The sequence below is a fragment of the Octopus bimaculoides genome, chromosome 16, assembly GCF_046866305.1.
Source record: "Octopus bimaculoides isolate indiv1 chromosome 16, ASM4686630v1, whole genome shotgun sequence".
NCBI lineage: Eukaryota > Metazoa > Mollusca > Cephalopoda > Octopoda > Octopodidae > Octopus > Octopus bimaculoides.
In genome coordinates this window covers 46,986,380-47,007,396 of record NC_142943.1, presented here as the reverse complement: position 1 = coordinate 47,007,396, position 21,017 = coordinate 46,986,380, and the positions used below count along the sequence as shown (strand labels likewise).

General features: G+C 37.5%; 1 protein-coding gene and 1 pseudogene across 9 annotated transcripts in view; both read left to right on the top strand.

The window, feature by feature from the left end:
• The first annotated feature begins 1,689 nt into the window (after positions 1–1,689).
• On the top strand, positions 1,690–2,358 carry LOC149132382 (uncharacterized; annotated as a pseudogene).
• A 9,063-nt stretch (positions 2,359–11,421) lies between these two features.
• LOC106874041 (1-phosphatidylinositol 4,5-bisphosphate phosphodiesterase gamma-1) overlaps positions 11,422–21,017 on the top strand; it is a 145,438-nt gene continuing 135,842 nt past the window's right edge. For all 9 annotated transcript variants that reach the window (XM_089364652.1, XM_089364650.1, XM_052974028.2 and 6 more), the window contains exon 1: positions 11,422–12,989. In XM_089364652.1, coding sequence (XP_089220778.1) covers positions 12,794–12,989 — 196 coding nt within the window. In that variant the 5' untranslated portion in view covers positions 11,422–12,793. The remainder of the gene's footprint in view (positions 12,990–21,017) is intronic.

The window sequence follows — 21,017 nt, the reverse complement described above, 5'->3', positions numbered from 1 at the left end:
TTATTATTATTATTACTATTATTATTATTATTATTATTATTATTACTATTATTATTATTATCATTATTATTACTATTACTACTACTACTACTACTACTACTACTACTACTACTACTACTACTACTACTACTATTATTATTATTATTATTATTATTATTATTATTATTATTATTATTATTATTATTATTATTGCCGGCATTCAGAGTTGTGGTTGTGAGGATTTTGTTGTTGCTGATCTTGTGATCTTGATTAAGTCCATCCTGATTGTTGCTCTGGCACCGGCCCCTTTTAACACTTTGGCACCGGCCCCTTTTAACACTCTGGCGACTGTAGCAAGAACCCAACCAATATTTAGCGATCCTGCAATTTCTATGTTCCATGACGTACTTAGACGATCCCTCACTGCCTTTACAGAATATCTACCATTCCAGCTGTGCCAGTCGGTACAATTGACACATTCCTTAACTGTATTATATAATTAATTTAATTAGGTCGATGTAATTCTGTAAATTTTCGGCTCGCTTCGGCACAACGTTACAGTCATTTTCTATTACTGTGTTGATAAATTCAGTTACCATGGCGATAATCTAGTAACTATGATGGTAATACTACTCTATTTTCTTTTTCAGTGATGGAAAATTATATCCGGCTTCTCTCGTGATATCTAATGGTATGTCTGTAGGATAAAGTTCCATATTATTTTAGCATTATCGTTTTCTGAGACATATGGAGGTCCATATGTGTGTGCCAGAGATCTTTTCTCTTGAAACAGTTGGAACTGGGTGGTTAGACGAATACGAGCTGCTGTGCGCCTGATTATGTTGCGTTGGAGCTAGAAGAGGACATCCTGACACAATATGATATCTTCTGGTGCTCAGAAAATACACCATACCAAGATTGTAGCAGTTGTGTATATTCCTTCGAATAAATCTAACATGATGACTTACCCTGATGCATCAGTGTCTTGGTTTCTGTTGTTTTATCCAGATCAGATTTCTTGATCCATGTTAAATTTGTTTATCCAAGCCAGATATATTTGTTCATCCAGGCCAGATTTGTTCATCCAGGCCAGATTTGTTCATCCAGGCCAGATTTGTTCATCCAGGCCAGAGATGTTTTTTTATATTAGATATTTAATTGTAGATGGGGCATACAGTTAACTGAAATATTAATTCTATAAAGATATACTTTTACGGTGATTCACTCATCTTAATCTATACACCATCAGTATGCTTGTTTTTGCGACAGCTTTCGGTTTAAATCTTATCTCTTCGAAGTCTCATCCAATTTTTACTTTTGATGTTGCAGATGTATTCAGTTTGTCGATTTTTAAGGATTATAATTTACAAAGACCTACAGCAGGCCTTTTCGCGAGTGGAAAAGCAGTGACCAACATAAAAATTGACTTCTCCAATGCACTTTGATAATATTGGTCTACAAGGATTTTAGTGTTTAGGATATAGACATCATTCCTATAAAAAATCGGTCTCCTGAATCCAAATATGACCTTCTTTTTAACCTATCAGATCTAGTTTTCTTTAAGTTATTGAACATTCCTTTAGTCACTATGTATGTATGTACGTCCAGTACACAGTATTCGTTACATTATTCTAATTCTAAGTTGTTTTTTTCTTCTTTTTTCATCCATTTGAGATGTTGTGGTGAACTAAGCAATAGAAAAGGAACAAGATGTCTTCTTCAAGAAAGTGTTGCGTTAATTCTCCAAATGTGTTTTGTTATGTGTGTGGAGAATACACATTACCGGAAAATCGAAAAAAAACAACATATTTTGGAGTCAAGCTGTGAGACTAAGATAAATATTGGGCACCGCATCGTGTCTGTAAACAATGTACAGAACATTTGCGACAATAGACTAAAGGGACAAGGAAAAGTATGAGGTTTGCTATACCAATGGTATGGCGGGAGCCCTATAATCACGTGAATGACTGCTATTTTTGTAACCTAAATTTGAAGGGTATTAACCGGAAAAATCAACAAACGCTTGTCTATCCTAATCTTGCCTCTGCCATTAGACCGGTTCCACTCAGTGAAGAGCTTCCTGTTCCTGTCTTCAATGTCTTGCCTCAGATAACTTTACCCTCATCCAAAGAAGATTCATTACCTGAAGATGACACTAGAGATCAAGACTTTTCAGTTGAGACTTTACCTCAGCTATTCTCCCAGGTAAAGGTGAATGATCTAACTCGTGACTTGAACCTCCCCCAAAATTCTACAGAACTGTTGGCTTCTTGACTGAAAGAGAAGAATCTTCTAGAGAATGGTGTCCATATAACCTTTTATCGGAGTCGGCATGAAGAGTTCCTTTCTTTCTTCACAAAAGAGGAAGAGCTAGTTTAATGCAGAGATGTCAGTGGGCTTCTTAATAAACTTGGCATTGAGGAATACAAACCACAGGAATGGCGTTGTAGAGAACCACCGTGCGAACCAAAGGAGAATGGCGACTAATGGAAGAGGCTCCTTTCAACGCGTCGCACGGTCGACACAAATCATAAAATATAACATAAGAGGGCTCACATGTGAGATGCGACTGCATCACAACTAATGCATTCTATAGTGGATTAGTGGAGGGAAGGTACGACGACGATCTCGGGGCGAACCTGGGTGTCGACGAGGAATACCTGACCCGCCTGTTTAAGACGACCTTCGGGCCGGCACTTATGGACAACTTCCAGAGATCCCTGGCCTGGCAGTGTTATCGAAAAGCACTACCCGTTCAGGATAAGCTCTACAGACATGGCTCGAGAAACACGGGGCCCACCTGTCCAAGATGCGGGCAGAGCGACGAAACCGTTCTGCACGCACTCGTACAGTGTCCCACAATTTCCGAGCTGTGGGCTTACGTCGAACAACTGCTATGGCGAAAGCAAGTGTATGGTGGACGCGTATGAAAGGTCTAGAGACAAAGACTTTCCTCTCTGGGCAATCTCTCATCAGCTTCTTCAAGTATCACCTGAAGAGGAAGGTGAGAGTAGAAAGGGAAGTCTTGTCTAGTGAATGCTTCAAAAAAAGATGGGTGAATGTAGCAAGAATGACACGGGTGAATGACGGAGCCACCTTGAGCATAACCCTATAAAGGAGTAAAAAAAAATCAAGAGAAAAAAGCAAAATGGCAAAAGAGAGTCACTTACTGTTATAATTTCTTCAATGACAATGACAATATTGGCCAAGGTTACCGTGGTCTTTTCCGTAGGCTTTTCTTTCCACGGCTAAACCTAAACTGTCCTCCCTTTTTACACGAGAACATTGCTGTGATACACGATCCCTATTGATCGTTTTTTTCCGATCCCTTTTGATCGAACTCCCCACTTTTCTTCTTTCCTACGATCCCTTTTTTTTCTTTCTCTCCTTCCTCCTCCCAAAAAGAAAAGCTCTACATTGTATTTGTCCTCTCTGTGTAAAGCCCTGTGTGGCTAATAAAAGAAATGTATCTATCTATCTATCTATCTATCTATGTCAGTCTGTCTGTCTGTTGTGTATGGATTAAACTGTACCCCCACTTGCTTCGAGCTTGAAATGGGGGGAAATCATTGATGCAACAAGGGAGAATATATTGTTTCCTCTGTTTTATTTACTTTTAAGATTTGGGGACGGAGAATTTCTATTTCTCTCTTTTTTGTTTTCTTCTTCTTCTTCTTCTTCTTCCTCCTCCTCTTTCTTCTTCTTCTTCTTCTTCTTCCTTTTCTTCCTCCTCCCCTTCTCCTTCTCCCTCTCACCCTCCTTCTTCTCCATCTCTCCTTTTCCCACACTTAGAAATCTAGGACTGGCACCGACAGCTGTTATCCTAATGATATTAATTCGAGAATTGAAAACAAGAAGGAAATTGGCTTCGTTTTTGCCGATGTCCAGAGTGGTTGGCTGAGGTCGGTGGCAGCGGGGGGGGGGGGATAATAATGGTGGTGGTGGCGGCGGCGGCGGCGGCGGTGGTGGTGGTTGGTGGTAGTGGTGGTGGGTGGTGGTGGTGGTGGTTATCATTGTAGTAGATGGTAGTGATGATGACGATGGTGATTGTACTGAATAGTAATTGTGGCTTGCAGTGGACGTAATAATTGTAATGAAGGGGATATCAGTGATGATAAATCATTGTTCAGTAGTAGTAGTAGTAGTAGTAGTAGTAGTAGTAGTAGTGGTGGTGGTAGTGGTAGTGGTAGTAGTAGTAGTAGTAGTAGTAGTAGTAGCCATGGTGGTAATTGCAATGAAAATAGTATAAGTGATGACGTTAGAGTGGTGTCGATTAATGTGTGTGTGTGTGTGTGTGTGTGTATGTGTGTGTATGTGTGGGTGTGGGTGTGTTTTGTGTGTGTGTGTATGTGTATGTGTGTGTGTATTTTGTGTTTTGTGTATGTGTGTGTGTGTGTTTTGTGTGTGTGTGTGTGTGTTTTGTGTGTGTATGTGTGTGTGTGTGTATGTGTGTGTTTTGTGTGTGTGTTTGTGTGTGTGTGTGTGTGCAGAATACTCCACATTGTCCAGACTGAAAGGCAGCTCTAAATATCCCAGAATTGTTCTTAATGAAAGTATATTAAATATATTAGATTTCTCTTGGAGTTATCTTGCAATGTAGAAACTGAGGCTGACATCTAATATGTTTATAGAAGTGCAATGCCTTGTCTATTGGACTGCCAGTGTTATACATTGTCATCAAATGCCATACATTTTTGGCAGCATGTTGAGGAACCTGCAACAAAAGTCCTCCCGATTGAGCACGAGTTCTCCCGTCAGATGAAGCCATAGCATTTCCTTGTTCTAATTTTCTTAGCATTCTCTTGACAAAGACATTGGTGTGGTTTGCCATTGCCCTTCCCCCAAATGGATGGCTGTAGGCTCACAAGGAGCTTGTCCACCTTTTAGCCCCTCTGGGTGTTCAAGGAACCCTCCTCCAAGGAACCCTCCTCTTGTTTGTTGTTTCGGCTGATACACCCTCCAGTCTTCTTCGGGTGTCTTGGGGAAATTTCGAATTTGTTCTCATTCGAATTTTCGAATTTGTTCTCATTCCTAAGGTATTTTACAATGTTATTATTATTATTATTATTATTATTATTATTCAGGTCACTGCCTGGAATCGAACTCGGAATCTTGGGGTTAGTAGTCCGGGCTCTTAACCACTACGCCACGGGCATATGGCGTAGTGGTTAAGAGCGCAGGCTACTAACCCCAAGATTCCGAGTTCGATTCTAAGCAGTGACCTGAACAATAACAATAATAATAATAATAATAACATCGAAAAATACCTTAGGAATGAAAACCCAGGTTCGAAATTTCCCCAAGACACCTGATGAAGGCCAGAGGGCATATCATCCAAAACATTGTGTTAGCAACAATCAAGATGAGGACAAATATCCGTCAAATGTAAATAATGTAAATAATATTATCGATAACATTCAATATAATGACTCCTTTTTCTCTTTAATTTTTTTCTTTATACTTATACATTATATAATCGTTAAGCTTAATGTCAGTAGCCATCCCCCAGTTTATGAAAAAAATACAAAAATCCTTGTATAGAACTGTATGCTACACAGTTCCAGTGACGCAGTGTTTGGCTGTTGTGCGCATGCTCACATGTCTGAAATAGAAAGCTTCACGCTAGGGAGAGTGAGCACTGTCGTTCACGCAGTGCTGACCCTGGTGTGCTGGTGGAAAGTAGTGTTTCTTTTTTACTTTGTGTGTGTTTTGTATTCTTGAATAGGATAAAGTGTAGAATTAGGTTATTAGCCTGCTTCCAGCTACAGTGTTGCTGCCAGGATTTGAAAAATAGGGCAGATTTCTCTACCTTATTTTGTGATTTAGGGGTTTTTTTGAAAAAAGAAAAACAAGGGGTAATTCGCGGCGGTGTTCAGTGAACAAGTTAAACACACAACCTGGCAGTGGCTAAAACATGAACTGATCAAATTTATGTACATGCATACATATACATACATACATACATACATACTTACATGTATACGTATGCACTTACGTACATACATATATACATACATACATATATACGTATGCACTTACGTACATACATACATACATACATATATACTTTTATATTATTTTGTGTATATGTATATATATTCTTTTTTTTTTTGTACGCTAGGTACAAGGCCCGAAATTTTTGGGGAAGGGGCCTGTCAATTAGTTCGACCCAGTACGCAACTGGTACTTAATTTAATTTTGTATATATATTATAAATCATATCATATTTTATTATATAATATATTATGCATATATGTGTGTGTGTGTGTGTGTGTGTGTGTGTGTGTGTGTGTGTGTATGTATGTATGTATATATGTATGTATGTATGTATGTATATGTGTACATATCATCATCATTATCATCATCATCATCATCATCATCATCATCATTTGACGTCTGTTTTCCATGTTGGCATGAGTTGGATGTAGTATATATGATGATAATAATAATAATAATAAATTGTTTTTATTGGCCACAATAATAATATTAATTTAAGTAACGGGAAGATGGATTTGGTATTAATATTTTTATATATCAGTAGATGGAGGTGTTATGAAAATGTAGTTGCTAGAACTGGCTGGAGAAATTTTACAGAATTCCTATGTACCTCTGTTGGTAACAAAAGGCCCCTCCGTCAGTGTCAAAGGTAAATTGAATGATGCTTAAATATGAACCGCAAGACTACATAGTTGTGTGGCAGGGGCTTTAAAGGGACACAACCTATATTCCATGAACAAAATTAACTCCCTTCCCCTGAAAAGTTTTCTTAACAGTTTCTCTTGTAATTTGTGTTTTTTTCTTACATTTCTTCAAAAAGTTACCATATTATTCGATCTAGAATGATTATCAGATCCGGCAATACGAACCCATCCACTAACTGCACTACCGAAGCACGATACTCGAAGTAGCTCACTTACAACTCCTGTATCCATTAAATTACACGCACACGCACACACACACGCACACATACACACACACACACACACACACACACATCTCCAGATGCAATTCTGCATCTATGTCCAAGTGGCATTCTAACTGACCTCACCAATCCCACCCTTTTCAGCTAGAATCGCCAGGATACTTTCTGAGGAGCCTCTACATTGCCCATGATTTCTCTTCTTTTGCACACTCCTGCAATGTTCACAGTAAACTGTCGACAGTCCACCTCCATTTGCAAATACATCAGTTTCCATCCATTCTTGTGACTGTCTTCAGGTATTCACTTCTCATTCCCTCTTGCGTTTCCTCCATCCTTTGCTCTTGGGGCAAAGCTAACTTCAATAAGACTAGCTGGAATCTTTAGCTCTCTCTCCAGACCATCTTAGAACTGCTCTTAACCCCACCCCCTCCTTCAAAGAAAGGTTTTTCTTCCGTCTGTGGTGTGGCCGCTTTTTGCTCTTCTCGTCAGGTTGCCTTGATAGAGTCAGTAGCTAATTGAAAGAGGTTCGGTGGAACAAACAGGGTAAAGGGAACTAAAACCATGATAACGGGTATTTGTTGGAAGCCATGAATGAAACTCTTATACTGAATCACTTTGAAATGTTTCCTGCATAAATATAATAATAATAATAATAATAATAATAATAATAATAATCCTTTCTGCTATAAGAACAAGGCCTGAAATTTTGGGAGAGGTGGGCCAGTCGATTAGATTGATCCCAGTACACAACTAACTGGTACTTAATTTATCAACCCAGAAAGGATGAAAGGCAAAGTGGATTAACTCTTTGAACAGAAACTTCATTTCCTTGTTAAAACTGAGGTTGCCAATAAGCTGAGACCAGTTTGTTTTGAAGATTTCAGTTTCAATTTCCTTCCAGTTGGTCTTGCTGAAATTCAAGTTCATGAGAGGTGAGCCATGTTTGATGTTATTTGTGTGTGTTGCCCTCTTTGAACCATATACAGATAATTGTATAATGTTGTGCTCAGAAATAACAGTTGGAATGATCTGAACATTGAAAATGAAGTCTGTATTGGTGGTAAAGACAAGGTTGAGTATGTTATTTCCCCGTAGTTGGACGGGTAGTAATTTGTTGCATGCGGAAGTCTTTAGTAGTGTCAAGAAGAATATTCAAACCTCTCCAGTTTAGTTGTTCAGTTCCAGGCTAGATATAGCCCTCAGTGGAAAATGGGGAAATTAAAGTTCCATCTTAAAAAGTAAATTGGTCTGTGGGTTGGCATCGCTTAGAGTCTGACTTACGAAGCAACAAAGCATCCCCGAAGCGATCTCCATGGTTAACCGCATCAGGAGGACAGTCGGTAATGCTTAAGATCCAAGTGATGCTTTTCACAAGGGTCATCAGTGCATTGCACACTATGTGGTGGGAGGAAGAGGAGGAGGAGGAGGAGGAGGAGGAGGAGGGGGAGGAAGAGGAGGAGGGGGAGGAGGAGGAGGTGGAGGAGACTTTTTACTAAGTCTTCAGAAATGAAGAACCTTAGTCCTCTTGATTTCCCTATTCTGTGGTTAGTTCTGCGTAGTAGATAACCCGACATATTTCTACATCCAATGTGTCTGGGGGTCAGATGAGTTTCCCTTAGTCTTACATATATTGTCTTTTCTCTTGTGTGCGCAAGGAACTCTGGCTTATGATATGTTTGATTAATTTGTGACCTTGTACATTCAACATTATTATGGAGTTGGGTTTGTGGGCTCATGGCAGTAATAGTGTGTATTTGTACACTGGGGTAGCAGCAGTGGTTGATTCTGTGTGAGAGCTAGAAATTTGTGTTTGATTTCTTTTGCTTGATTCATCATGGCTAAAGCAAAATTTTCTTGGAAGGGGTTTGTGCCTGGAGTTGTAATGGTTGCACTGTTGGATATGGTTGAGGTTTTATGGTTTGCAGTGAATACCTGGGTGGCATCTGAGTTTTGGGGAAGGTCTGGACCTGCACTGCCAATGTAAGTGATGTTTCTACATGGATTTAGTGCTAGCCTGAAGCCATGTTTTGAATAGTGTATCGAGACCTTGGAAGATGAGTGAAGGGACGGTCATGATTGAGGCACCATCTCTCACATTGAGAAGAGCGACAGATTCTAGTATTCCAGGTTACATGCGAAGAAACTGTGAAACTTGATTTGATGATGGTGCTGTAAGATGTGTGCTTTGGCATTGACTGGTGTTGCTTGTATTTACACATCCACACACACACACACACACGAGCACGCACACAAACACACATATCTATTTACATATATACATGTATGCATATCTATCTATCTATCTATCTATCTATCTATCTATATATATATATATATATATATATATATATATATATATATATATATATATATATATATATATATAAATATATAAATCCATATATATATATCCTCTATTTGTAGCACATTAGATGTCCATGTGAGTGGTCAACATTATATATAAAAATATACTTTAATCCCCTGAGATCGCAGATATTGTTTCTGAATCTCTTTGATTCTTTAAATGTGCTAGCTTCCTGGTAATAAATCGATATTAATTAATATATGATTTTTTACCCCATATTTTAATTGAATTTATATATGTATATATATATATATATATATATATATATATATATATATATATATATATATATATATATATATATATATATATATATATATATATATGTATATATATATATATATATATATACATATATATATATATATATATATATATATATATATATATATATATATATATATATATATATATATATATATATATATATATATATATATATATATATATATATATCCATATATATATATATATATGCATATATAATAATAATATTAGGGATAATAAAGTATTATATTATACTTATTTATTGTGCTTTTACTTATTAATTTTCCTATATGCGATGGTGGATTTTCATGAACCTTGTTTTTTTTCCCCTAAAACTCTCTCTATATATATATGCATATATATATATATATATATATATATATATATATATATATGTGTGTGTGTGTGTGTGTGTGTATGCATATATACACTTTGGAAAAGGGGAAACTCTGAAATTACCATATGCTCTACCCTCGGGCGACTCCCTAGTGTCATCCAACAACACCACAGATCGATCTTGGAATAATTGTTTAACAACCTATGCTGGAGTTCCCACGCAAAGAGCAAGGTTGTCTTGGTCCGCAAGATGTGCTCCTGGATTCTGAGAACTTTTTGGTCTAGAGTTGCTGACACCCTCATCCTTCTCTACTCTACTTTTACCCAACCCCACCTTGAATGCTGTTGCCCACCATGGTCCGCCCATACGAAGCAACTCATTATGAAAGTAGAGGCACTCCAGAGGTCAATAACAAGAAAGACAGACAGCATGAGAGGCATTGATTATTGGGGTCGACTAAAAAGACTCAATCTCTACTCTCTCCAACGCCGCCAGGAGCGCTACATCACTTGTGCTATGTGGAAAATATTCCATCAATATTGTACAAATGATGTTGGCATCAATTTTAAAATCCATCCAAGACTTGGCCCCTGTGCTATCCGCCTACTAACAAAAATCAAACTCAGGACACATAGCAACATTACATCACAATTATTTTACCTCAACCGGTCCAGCTCTCTTGAATACCATACCAAAATACATCAAAACAGAAGTGGATCCCATAAAATTCAAATGTTTACTGGACAAATTTCTTCAAAAAATCCCGGACCAACCTCCTACACCCGGATAGAGTGGGCTATGGTGCTCCATATATGACTAAAAGACTTCACCAGGTGGTGCTGTTAAGTTAGACATGGCCTGGCTGAAATCTATCAAAGTTATATATATATATATATATATATATATATCATTTCTTTATTGCCCACAAGGGGCTAAACATAGAGGGGACAAACAAGGACAGATAAACAGATTAAGTCGATTACCTTGACCCCAGTGCATAACTGGTACTTAATTTATCGACCCCGAAAGGATGAAATATATATATATATATAAAGGATGAATATATATATCTATATATATATATATATATATATATATATATGTATACATATATATATACAAATATATGCCTGTGTACATATGCATGCATATATACATATGCATATATATATACACATATATATATATGCATATATGTATACATATGCATATATATATATATATATATATATATATATATATATATATATATATATATATATATGCATATGTATATATATATATATATATATATATATATATATATATATATATATATATATATATATATATATATATATATATATATATAGGCGGTGCTGAAGCCGTTTTGACTGAAACCAGATAAACAAACTCGTTATTTTTTTTTTCTCATACGAAAAAAAAAAAAAATGTTTAAGTCAGAATTTATTGAAGCACTTTCCAGGAAAGAAATTTAGAGAGGAAGAGATAGATAAATAGATAATAGAGAGAGAGAGAGAGAGAGAGAGAACTCGGGCGACAAGCTAACGTGACTTTTTGACGAAAAGCTCCGGGCACGAACTCCTGTTCAAGCTGTTCTCTATGAACAATTATTTACACCAGTTGGTTCGTAGGATAATCCCCGAAAGTTGCCCCAACTTATTATTATATATTTACTGAGACATTTGATGCTACTGCAGACATCGCCGCCGTGATGAAAATTGTGGTAAGAGTGTTGACGACGACGACGAGCTGGGACTGGTTCTAGTTAACAATAAGAGAGAGAACTAGTTGTGGATGGTGGCAGCTGACATCATTATTATACTCGCCAGCATCGGAGTACAAACGAAGGAGAGACATAAAAAGATATAGAAAACCATAGAAAGAAGTGAGGGGAGAAGAAAAGACTTTTTTTTGTTTTGTTTTTGCTTAGTGCTATTAAGAAGTCTATTTCCATCGAAAAAGTATTTCGTCCCGATCGGATACTTCGGTCAGAACCGATCCGATGTGAGTGCGTGTGTGAATGTGTGTGTGTGTGTGTGCGAGTGTGCATAGATATATGAAAAAATACATTCAGCTTGTGTGTATGTATTAAGATATATATATATATATATATATATATGTATTTGGGGAATTTGAACAACAACAAGCAACAGTTTAGTGTAGGTGAGTGTGCGCGCACTTCTGTGTTTGTGAGATAGAGAGAGAGAGAGAGAGAGAAAGAGTAAGAGTGGGAGAGAGAGAGAGAGATAAGCAAGAAAAGGCGGCCAAGAGTCTGTTAGTTTTTTTTCTTCTTCCTCCAGCCCGCTAACAACGGTCTTTTGTTGTCGTCTTATGTTCTTCTTGTTTGTAAGATATTGTTTCTCGTTTTCCTTTACTTTCTTTTTAAATCTATTTCATATCTGTTATTATGGGGGGGGATTTAGATTCGATGTCGTCCTTTTCGGTTAACTGATGGAAATATTTTTCTCTGGTCCTATTATGATGCTGCTATAAAAATGCGGAGCCTCTAGGCAAATTAGGAACTCTTTACCTGTTGCTCCATTCACACTCTCACACGCACCGTACATTAATACAGAGTGGAGAGGACGACGCACAGTTTTTATATTATTTATGAGAAATCAACCTCAACAAAGCTTTTATACATATCTTTTTTTTTTCAACAACACTATTCGCCGTCATCAACGAACGTAGCAAGTGCTCGCTATATATATATATATAGCGAGCATATATATATATATGTATATCATGTATTATGTATGGATGGGTGTTTTAAGTTTGAATGTTCAGGAAAGGAAAACAAATATTTGACATTGGAAAGACTAAAAGGAATACTCATAAAATTGTATCCGAACCAATTCCAAATAACCCTAGAGGAGAAATAATAACTTTGAGAAGAAAAAGAAGCCTCTTTTAGCCAAACATGGCTGGTATTCCCCTCAGTATGCCTAATGGAATGGGGAACGATATCAATACAGTTCTTCGGGACTTGGAACGTGGATTAGTGGTCGGTTTATTCTTCCCAAGGAAGAAACCTGAGAAACGAACCTTGAGCGTTAGACTGGAAACTCGACAATTAATTTGGGTTAAAACTTTAGGAAGCCGACCCGAAGGAACAGGTAAGTTTTAATTTTGGATAATCTAAATCTTAAAACGAAATAACATGAAACACTTACAAAGCTTTCTTCCTTATTTAATGCTTATTTATTAGGTCCTTAGGTTTTAATGCTTATTTATTAGGTCCTTAATTTGGGCCCAGTCTCAGATGGATAAATTCTCGATGCTTATTTATGCCTGTTTACGAATTGGTATATAATTATATATTGCCTATTCATATTATATATAATATATATATATACACAGACACACGCATTTATCTTTGTGTGTGAGTGTTTATAGTCATGTGTGTTCTATACTAGATATGTTTCTTTTCTTAGTAATTCTGTCTTGTGTATATATATATCTATGCATATGTGTGTTTTGTATATATCGTTTCTGTTCACATGCCTGTGTCTATATTTGTCTCAATGTATATGCATTTATGATTACATGTCAGTTTATACATATTTGTATATATTTCCTTATCTTTTTTTTCTTATTGCTCTTCGTGTTGTTGTGTGTCAACCTGTCTCTTATTAATATCTAAATATCTAAATGATCCCTGTACGTTGAAATAATTTCCAGTACCTGTGTATGTTTTGTGTATCCTTATACACACACACACATATATATATATATATATATATTAATACACGTGTGTGTATGTCTAAAAGCAATGTTCACGTACGTGTTTATGTCTAATTGATGTATTTAATGCATATCTGTCTATCTTTGTCTAAATGGTATATCTGGGTGTGTATATATTTAATGATGCCTAATGTGTGTTTCTAAATGTTATGTCTGTATGTGTGTGCCTTTGTCGAAATTTATTCAGTTTAAGTATGAATGTCTAAACGTCTCTCATGCATATGTGCGTGCGTTTAAATTACATGTCTAATGCATGAACGTATGTGTCTAAATTATATTTAGTGTGTCTGTCTGACATATGTAGACCTACAAGCCCTTTAAATCTGTTTCTTTACTTTTTACTTCCTTTGTTTATTTAGTTATTCATCCATCCATCCTCTCTCTCTTACGTATGTATGTATGTGTGTGTGTATATATATATAATATATATTTACTGATTCATGTACACATGTCTTTCTCTGACAAAGTCAGGCTCTAAATTAATGCCTATAATAAATAAAACCTCGGGTGCTCAGCACTGATTGTCTATATACTCCACACATTCGCACATCGATATAATACATATTGTTGGTAAATACACAGGCACAAATGCCACATATGTTGTAATATTACATAAACACACACATCTGAAGCTGTGATTCTGGAAAATTTGACTTCTTTATTTAATTTGTGACTACCTTTGTTCCCACGAACCAGCACATCCTCATCATATAATATATATATATATATCATTCCTTCGTTACTAGCAGCCCTAAATATATATATATATATATATATATATATATTTATATATATATATATATATATATAGTCATGATTTGATGGGGAAATATTTCGGCGATGAAAGCTCATACTTCTACACTCCCTTCGGAATCACACACACACACTCTCTCTCCCTCCCTCCCTCCCTCTCTCTTTACATATTTGTATGTTGATATCTGAATCGTAATTTTCGTAGCCCAAACTTCTTTCGGTTACTCATATATATATATATATATATATATGTGCACACACACACATCTATATTATGTGTGTGTGCGCGTGTATCGTGAGAAATAATATGAGATCCGCTTATGGCTCGTTTGCGTGAATGCAAAAATATATACACAAACACACATATACGTACATGTTTATGAAATACTCTCATTGAGTGGCACGTATTACATACAGACACACAAACGTGAGGTTGAATAAATACTGTTGCTCAACAGGCAAAAAGAGCCCCCGAAAAATCAATATTAACATCCTTATATAATGATAATTAACGATTAAGATGATAATGATGATGATAACAATGAATATAACTATTAATAGCCTCGATGTTGGCATATATCATCACACTGCTGTTCTAATTGTTAATCTTGTTAATTTCTGGGATGGTCCAATAGAGAGAAAGCTAGTTTAATTCACGTCGTGGAACAACTCTCTCCCTCTCTCTCTCTCTCTCTCTCTCTCTCTCTATAGTGTGTGTGTAATGTCTTATTTCGTCCCTTCAATGGAGTTCGTTTTTAGAGAGGGAGTGTGTGAATTATAGTACATGTGTTGCGCTGACAGTAGTAACGAAGGATGTTATACAGTTCGGGTAATAATTGATGTCACAGCAGTGTACTTTCCAGCTCGTCTCGTGTCACCTGTCGTCGGAACCGCATGGTTTTCAGGGGATTTGGTTTTTGTTGTACCATCGACTTCAGTACTTGACTGGTACTTTATTTGTGAAAAGGATTTGAGCTCAGTATTTAAAGGACAACCTTCTAACGATTCTTGGCCATCCACTATACTTTATCTTTCTGTAAAACACCTACTCGTGTGTCTTTTGTTTTTGTTTGCTGGTTTCCATCTTTCTGTCACGCTGTAGGAATTTGGAAGGAGAAAGCATCGAGGGATGGAAGAGAGAGAAAATTATAAAGAGATGAGAATTAGATAAATAGGTGGGAGATTGACAGAAAGAGAGAAAAAGAGAGCCAACAGCCAAGTACTGAGTAAGTCAGTCAGACAAAAAGAAAGATGTTAAGAAAATGGAGCAAAACTTGAAACGAAAATATTAAGAATTATTGAAAGGAATTGGATGGATAGATTATTAGTGTTTAATTTTTCTTTTCTTTCGTTAGTGAAACACCAGTGGGCGAAATACTGAAGAGAAGTTACTCTTAACTCGCATTTGTTGACCTGGAGAAGGCCTTTGACAGCATTCCAGGCTCTGCTGTAGTTTAGCGATCGCTCACGAAACTAGAATTAGGTGGACGCTATGAATTGGCATGAGTTCATTGAAGAATTTAGCTTGCAGGTAGCAGTCCATCAGGGCTCAGTTCTCAACCCCTTCTTGTTTATGTTTATTATAGTTCTGCAAGCCATAAATAGAAGATTAGCTGTCTATGGAAATTCCTCTATATTGGTGGTGACCTAGTTCTTATACCTTAGAAGCTTAAGAGAAGAAATTCCTGATGTGAAAGCAAAACATTGAATTGGGAGAATTCAAAGTAAACCTGAGACTAAAGTTTTGTTTTAGTTTGTAGGAAAGAAGGCAAGACCCTACTCTGCCATCAAACATAAGTGTTCCCTTTTGAAATACAGGAAATCAATGGGTAGAAGTTTTATGTGATGCACTCAGTGTAGACTATGGATGCAAAAGAGCTGTATTGCGATGAGAGGCCGGTTGTCAGAGAAAGTAGAGTACACAAATAGTAGAGTACACAACAAATTGTCTTTCAAATGCCCAAATGCTTCAGTTGACAGCTTTTGTTTCCCAGGTGACCTAATTATTAATGAAGTTATGTGTTCCAAAAACAAAATAACCAGAGCAAAATGAGGTGGAAAAGTTTTTGTTTCATAGCGAAGAGCAGATTCTGTGACATTTGTGTACGACGTGTGCTACTGAATAGTATGAAGACTTGGGCCTTGACTGGAGGATATGCAAAGGCTAGAAAGATATTAGTTGAGCATACTCTGCTGAGTGTATAGTACTTGCTGGGGTACAAATAAGCTGAGTGAAAAGTTTAACAAACAACTTGTTTGTGGAGGATGTCAGTCGTGTTGAGTTTGCCTTTGTGAATGGAACTTGGAGAGAAAGGAAGAAGATACTGGATGAAGTAATGGAGACTGATCTGGAGAAGTTGAATCTTCTGAAGGAGGTGATCCATGAGTGATAACATGCAGTGCTTGAAAAGATCTTCCTCCTTATATAAAAGCAAGGTAAAACTGATAGTAATAATGAGGGAGGTTGAGTTTTGGGGCTGTCATTGTCTTGCTGTACTTTTACCCGCTTCATGTTGCCTGTATAAGAGGGATCACATTCTATCCTTTTTGTATTCAATTCCTTCTTTATTTCTAACCATTATTCTCTCTCATCTCTCTCTCTCTCTCTCTCTCACTCCCTCTCTCTTCTTTTACCAGTCTTCGTTAGTCTTTCTTCTTCCTTTCACTGTCCTGCCCCCCCATGATATTACATCCATGCTGTTTCTCTACTGAATCTCCCTCCCAACAACCAACATACAACTGCTTGTTGTCTCTCTCTCTCTCTCTCTCTCTCTTCCAATACTTCCTCCTCTATCACTGTCTTGTTCCTATTTCTCTGTCTCCCCAATTATAATCTCTCTCTCTCTCTCTCCTTCTTGCTCTGCTTTGCCCTTCTTCATCATTCTCATATTTACCCTCTCAGTCACTTTGTGTTCAATGAACAGAGACAACACAGAATAGAGAGGACACCTTAGCTTTGCCGAAGGCCTCACTAGAGCCATGATACAATGCACCCAGTACATTTTGTCCAGTGCCTGGTGAACAAATGTTGACAGTGTGTGGTAGAATGGACCCTCCAGGGCTGGTAATGTGCAATAAACTGCACCTAGCAGTTTTGGTTACGAATATTTCATCTGTTCAGTCCTCAGGATTGTCCACTGATTGAATTCTAGTGATTGAGTATTCCACAGATATTTGTACCCTTAAGCAGAATAAGTGGAACACTGTGTGATGGAGCTGGTGTTTTGAATTACTGGTAGGAGCTTTTGCCCAGTTTCACTCATAAAGCTTGGTTCAATCTGGGACTATGATCAGTGAAACTTGCCCAAGATGTCACATAGTTGAATCAAACGTGGGGCTGTGTGTTTGCATAACAACCACCTACTCATCACCACTGGAACCCTCTTCCCCCCTTCTTGAGTAGTACAAGCCTAGGCACAGTGAAAGGTGTGGAAAGATTGTAGAGATGCTGGAATAGAAGTAAGTCGATATGTGCTGTATACAAGATGGAGGGGAAGTTCAAACCGGTTCTTAATGGTCAGTCATATTCCAGAAGTTGGTGGCAGTGAAATGGATAAAGTAATTAAGAAAGGTAGAGTATGTGATAGAATAAATTAAGTTTAGTCTAGTTGTGGTTAGTAACCTGAGAGCAACAGTTATCTCTACATATGCACCAGAATTAGGAGTAACCGTTGAGCTAAAGAACTGAGTCTGTGAGGCCCTCTTGGAGACCACCTCAATAACAAGTGGCAATGGCGTTGTTATTATGGCTGGTGATTTTTGAAGGACATACGAGGCAACAAGATGCTGGTTACTTCTTTTGTAGATAGAAGCTATGCATATGGGATGAGGAAAGGTGAAGGCTTTTGAAGTTCTGTGATGCAAAGGATTTAACCATTTGCAACACTAACTTCAGGAAACTGGCCTGCCATCTAATCACCTACAAAATGGAAGAACACAAGGCCAGATAAACTTCATATTCTCCAGGAAATATGATACATATATGGTTGTGAATACTAAGTATTTCTCTTGTGAAGAATGTAGTAACTAACAAAAAATAGTGATTAGAGGATTGTGACAATGTGTATGGAAGCTGCTACACTTAGATTCGAAGAAGTTCTAGGTGACTTCTTCTATACCAAGGGATAAGAGGAGACAGAGATCTGTTATATAGGGAACAAGTGAGAGCTTCTGTTAGACAACCTGCTGTCACAGATCTGTTCTGTGGTTGGAACAAGTTTCTTGCCAAATGAAAGTGAAACGGTGATGGAGTGGTACAATAGAGCCATAAAAGCTAAGAGAAAGGATTCATCATCATCATCATCATCATCATTGTTTAACATCTGCTTTCCATGCTAGCATGGGTTGGACGATTTGACTGAGGACTGGTGAAACCGGATGGCAACACCAGGCTCCATTCTGATTTGGCAGAGTTTCTACAGCTGGATACCCTTCCTAAGACCAACCACTCAGAGAGTGTAGTGGGTGCTTTTACGTGTCACCCGCACGAAGGCCAGTCAGGCGGTACTGGCAATGGCCACGCTCAAAATGGTGTGTTTTATGTGCCACCCGCACAAGAGCCAGTCCAGGGGCACTGGCAACGATCTCGCTCGAAAATCCTACGAAGTCCAGTCAGGCGGTATTGGCAACGGCCACGCTCAAAATGGTGTATTTTATGGAAAGACTAAAAGAATTGGGAAAGAAGGTAGACATCAAGAGAGAAAGTGGAAGTAAGAGGTTTGTCAATGTTGTGTGACGAGTTTGATGATTAGAGGCTGAGGATGGCAAAGTAGTGGTTCAGTGTGAATGAAGTCGTTGGGAGAAGTCGATGAAATTGTTGCAGGAACTCACTGGATTTTTTGTCATTTTGTGGGAGGAGAAGTGAAAGTCCTCAAAAGTAATTAGGTTGTTGAGGGGTTCCCCCCTCTCTGAACTGAAAGAAGTGAAAGTCCTCAAATGCAATGAGTTTGTTGAGGGCTACCCCCTCTCCGAACTGAAAGAACAACAACAAAAAAAAGGTCAAATATTGTAATTGTTGATATTGAAAAAGAAAGTTTGTGTTGTAGTCAATGTGGCTTGCCTGTTTGTTATCATCATCATCATCATCGTTTAACATCTATTTTCCATGTTGGCATGGGTTGGACGGTTCGACTGGGAAGCCAGGAGGCTGCACCAGGCTCCAGGCTGATCTGGCAGTGTTTCTACAGCTGGATGCCCTTCCTAACGCCAACCACTCCGAGAGTGTAGTGAGTGCTTTTTTACGTGCCACCTGCACAGGGGCCGGCCATGTTCGGGTGTTGCTTTTTACGTGCCACCGGCATGGGGATCGCAACTACAATTTCCATTTGATTGTGATTTGATTTGATTTTGATGTACTTGACTGAATAAGCCTCCTCAAGCACGGCATGTTGCCCTACGATCCAAGGGTACTTTTGAATGGGCTGGGGCTGGTTATGTGACACTGGTGTGGGTTATAGCTGTGAACTCACTTTATTTGCTGGGTCTTCTCAGTCACAGCATATCTCCAGAGGTAGAAAAGAGAAAAACGAAACAGTAGTGCATTAATATTATTTCTCAAAGGCAGGAACCAAGAAATTAACTAAGCCCCTGGTCCTGCTAATTATCATTTGGGTCTTGGGAACAGTGACAAGAATTTGATAGCAGACCTTGGGGAAACTTGATCTTAATCTTGGAGTGGATGCAGTTCAGAAAACATGTCTGCCAGGTTCAGGAAGAATTCTCTGGAAAGTCTTCAAGACAGAGTAAGAACAGATATAATGAGTAGAAAAGAACTGGTCTGTAGAATGTGCAAAATACTCCTCATCGTAGACTATGAGTTGGGGTTTGTTAAGAAGCATAACTGAACTGGGTACCACACCAAATCTGTGTAGTAACAGATTATTAATATCTGTCTATATCTCATATGTATATAGCTATCTACATGCTCCCACACACATGTATATACACACACACACACACACATGTATATACGTACACATACACTCCCCCATATATTTAGTTTGCTTAGAAGTTGAAAAATCTGGACTACACTGCACACTCATTCTTTTTCTTTTTTTCTTCTTTTCTTTCTCAGTCTCTCCTCTTTTACCTCTCTCTCTCTCTCTCTCTCTCTCTCTCTCCTTTTTTTGTTATATTTTATTTGTCATTTATTTATTTTGACGTTGCTAATCATACAGGAATGTATTCTACCCCTCTTCCCTCAGTGTTCTTTCCACTATCATTCATAACCTAATAATTATTACCCAGATGTTGGTGACACTTTTTTTTTCCTTTGCTGTTGTTTCTGTTGATGTTTTTTGTTGATTCAAATTCCGTTTTCTTTTTCTTTTCTTTTTTTTTTCTCCAATTTGAAGGAGCAAAAAAAAATGAATATATATAAACAAAAAAATGAAATACATTATTTACATTTGACGGATATTTGTCCTCATCTTGTTTGTTGTTAACACAACGTTTCGGCTGATATACCCTCCAACTTTCATCAGGTGTCTTGGGGAAATTTCGAAACTGGGTTCTCATCTCTCCGGTATTTTTCCATGTTATTATTATTATTATTGTTGTTGTTGTTGTTATCATTATCATCATTATTATTATTCAGGTCACCGCATGAAATCAAACTTAGAATCTTGGGGTTAATAATAATAAAAATA